Source organism: Coregonus lavaretus, assembly GCF_964263955.1.
Source record: "Coregonus lavaretus genome assembly, chromosome: 13".
In the NCBI taxonomy this organism is placed as follows: Eukaryota; Metazoa; Chordata; class Actinopteri; order Salmoniformes; family Salmonidae; genus Coregonus; species Coregonus lavaretus.
The window spans coordinates 575,080-577,919 of NC_140000.1; the positions used below are offsets into that span (position 1 = coordinate 575,080).

The window sequence follows — 2,840 nt, forward strand, 5'->3', positions numbered from 1 at the left end:
CTCGCCGTTGCTCTTTCTTTCTCTCTCACCGCCCCTCTCTCTCTCTCTCTTTCTCTCACACACACACACACACCACACACACGCACACATTCCCACGGGGGGGGCAGTGTGAAAATGTATGCACTCACTAACTGTAAGTCGCTCTGGATAAGAGCGTCTGCTAAATGACTAAAATGTAAAAAATTTACACACACACACACACACACAAACACACAATCCAGGTGACGGCTATGAGAGCATCCTCTGGGCTGTGTGTGTGTGTGTGTGTGTGTGTGTGTGTGTGTGAACAGAACAATGAGCATCTCTGAGCCACAGTCAGACAATGCAGCTACTTTCTCTTCCTGGTGTGTTCTGACAGAGCATTCTCCTGCTGATTGACTGCTCCATGCTGACTGACTGCTCCATGCTGGCTGCTCTGTGCTGACTGCTCTGTGCTGACTGCTCCATGCTGACTGACTGCTCCGTGCTGACTGCTCCGTGCTGACTGGCTTCTCTGTGCTGACTGACTGCTCCATGCTGACTGACTGCTCCGTGCTGACTGCTCCGTGCTGACTGGCTTCTCTGTGCTGACTGACTGCTCCGTGCTGACTGGCTTCTCTGTGCTGACTGGCTTCTCTGTGCTGACTGGCTTCTCTGTGCTGACTGGCTTCTCTGTGCTGACTGGCTTCTCTGTGCTGACTGACTGCTCCGTGCTGACTGGCTTCTCTGTGCTGACTGGCTTCTCTGTGCTGACTGGCTTCTCTGTGCTGACTGGCTTCTCTGTGCTGACTGGCTTCTCTGTGCTGACTGACTGCTCCGTGCTGACTGGCTTCTCTGTGCTGACTGGCTTCTCTGTGCTGACTGGCTTCTCTGTGCTGACTGGCTTCTCTGTGCTGACTGGCTTCTCTGTGTTAAAACAGCATGTAGAAGAAATGCGATCTTCCTTCTACCATCACTCCCCTGTTCTATTCTATTGCCTTTTACTGTAATGTGGCAGCACATGATGTTATGTCAGCCCTCATTCCCTCAGTCACACCATCATCACGTTGCATTATTGTTCTCATTGGAGAACTAGGCTCAATACTCTTCCGCTTCTACAACTGTTTGTGTTACTGTATTGCTTCAAAACATAATTACATAATGAGGACTGGGTATGAGTGTGATCTTATCAGGAGCTGGTAGATCAACCTTAATGATACTGGACTCTAAAACGTCTGATGTCAAGTTACACAACTCTGGTGTACTGTCGGCTATCGAGGGTGAGAGTCACCAGGCCGAAGCCTATCACTGTGAAACAGACGTCCTGTCTTCAGGCAGGTTCTTATTACATGGGGTTTGGCGTAATGACACGCAACTAAACTAGTACCTTGAGTCAGAATTTGTCCAGCTTCCTTTCATTACAATTCAATCAGGTATTTATTTACATTGTAGGCCTACATTATTTACATGTTAACACAGCATGTCTACAGGGTTACAGCTAGGTGATTAATAAGATATCCAATCAGCAATTAACACACACCATGCTTTAGGGCTATATAATGAGTTGTCATTTAAATCAACTCCTCAAAAAAAATATACAAAATAAAAGCTGGTGTAGGCCAATCTGATGTAGTAGCTTAGGGGCCCCAAAAATAACCAAGACACACATATCCCTGCACTCACGCACGGGGGGGACATGAGGTTTGAAGGAGTTGAGTTGCCTGATTGATATTACACTCACACGGTGATTACCAAAGTAAACACAAAAAAACATACAAAGAGCGTCTGAAGCCGCAATCGGCTATGCCTGAGGTTTCCAAACGGTTAGAAATACACTGACTGATTTAATAATACTGTAGCCTAATGCAATGGGAGGATGATTTGCCTGGATAAAGATACGATATAAAGGGATGAAAGACAAACAGACAGACTACTCCGGGATGCCTCTCTATCTAAACGATTTTTATGCTATTATACGATTTTATATCGCTAAACCCAGCCAGTCTGGCTATTGAAATTATAGACTAACAATGGAATTCACAGAATATAGCGTTTCTTTGTTGGATGGTTATTATTAAAATATCAGCAACTCAACACAATTTAGCTACAATTTGTCACACAGTAAAAATCCCCCATTATTACAAGCCCATGGATTTTCCAAGAGCACAATACAATGTAAGAAATAGCGGGTAGCCTATACTAGCTAGTAGCTACTGTAGCAAACCGTTGTTCACATTTCTTACCAAGCAGTTCTTTGGGGACCTCTGATACTTCCTCGCTCATTTTTGCAGTCTTCGGTCGACGATAATATCCAACGGAAAACACGAAAATACTGTGTGTCAATACTTCAAATAACAAAATAACGGTTGGATACAACAGACAGATAGTCCTGCTCACGAAGTGTCAGGTGCCGCTCCGAACGCTCGGTTACATGTTTCCCTCCCCTCGCGCTTTCGGTAAGATGTATCCACATTTGCCTAGGCGCATATCCCTCCGTTTCCTGTCCGCTTCTAAAACTCAGGACAGGAAAATCATACATTGAGAAATAATAGATTTCCTCAGAGAATCCACTGATTAACGGCTAGTAGATGACACCACTAGGGCTCACCTCGCGAGAATGAACCGCCACCGGAAGAATCACACACCCTCAGAGCCCTCGTAGTACGCTACAGACCGTGATGCGCGAGCCCCTCCTCTCATGAGATGCCGGGACGGCTGTGGCTGGCTGGCTGCAGACCGGTCAGGAAGCGCAGCAGCAGGGAGGAGAAGAGGACATCTGCTGGCGCTGTGTGAAGCTACATGCTGTAGTGTGGATTACTGCTGTATTGCTTAGCAGATGCTCTTCTCCAGAGCGACTTACATGAGCAATTACGTTTAAGTGC

At 46.3% G+C, this 2,840-nt stretch overlaps 1 protein-coding gene across 1 annotated transcript in view; it reads right to left on the bottom strand.

The window, feature by feature from the left end:
- Positions 1 to 2,241, bottom strand: part of LOC311139270 (F-actin-uncapping protein LRRC16A-like) — a gene marked incomplete at both ends in the record, with an annotated part of 56,474 nt that extends 54,233 nt beyond the window's left edge. The window contains 2 exons of the mRNA XM_084174159.1: positions 540 to 885; positions 2,202 to 2,241. Of these exons, the coding sequence (XP_084030285.1) occupies positions 540 to 885; positions 2,202 to 2,241 (386 nt within the window). The remainder of the gene's footprint in view (positions 1 to 539; positions 886 to 2,201) is intronic.
- Positions 2,242 to 2,840: the final 599 nt, after the last annotated feature.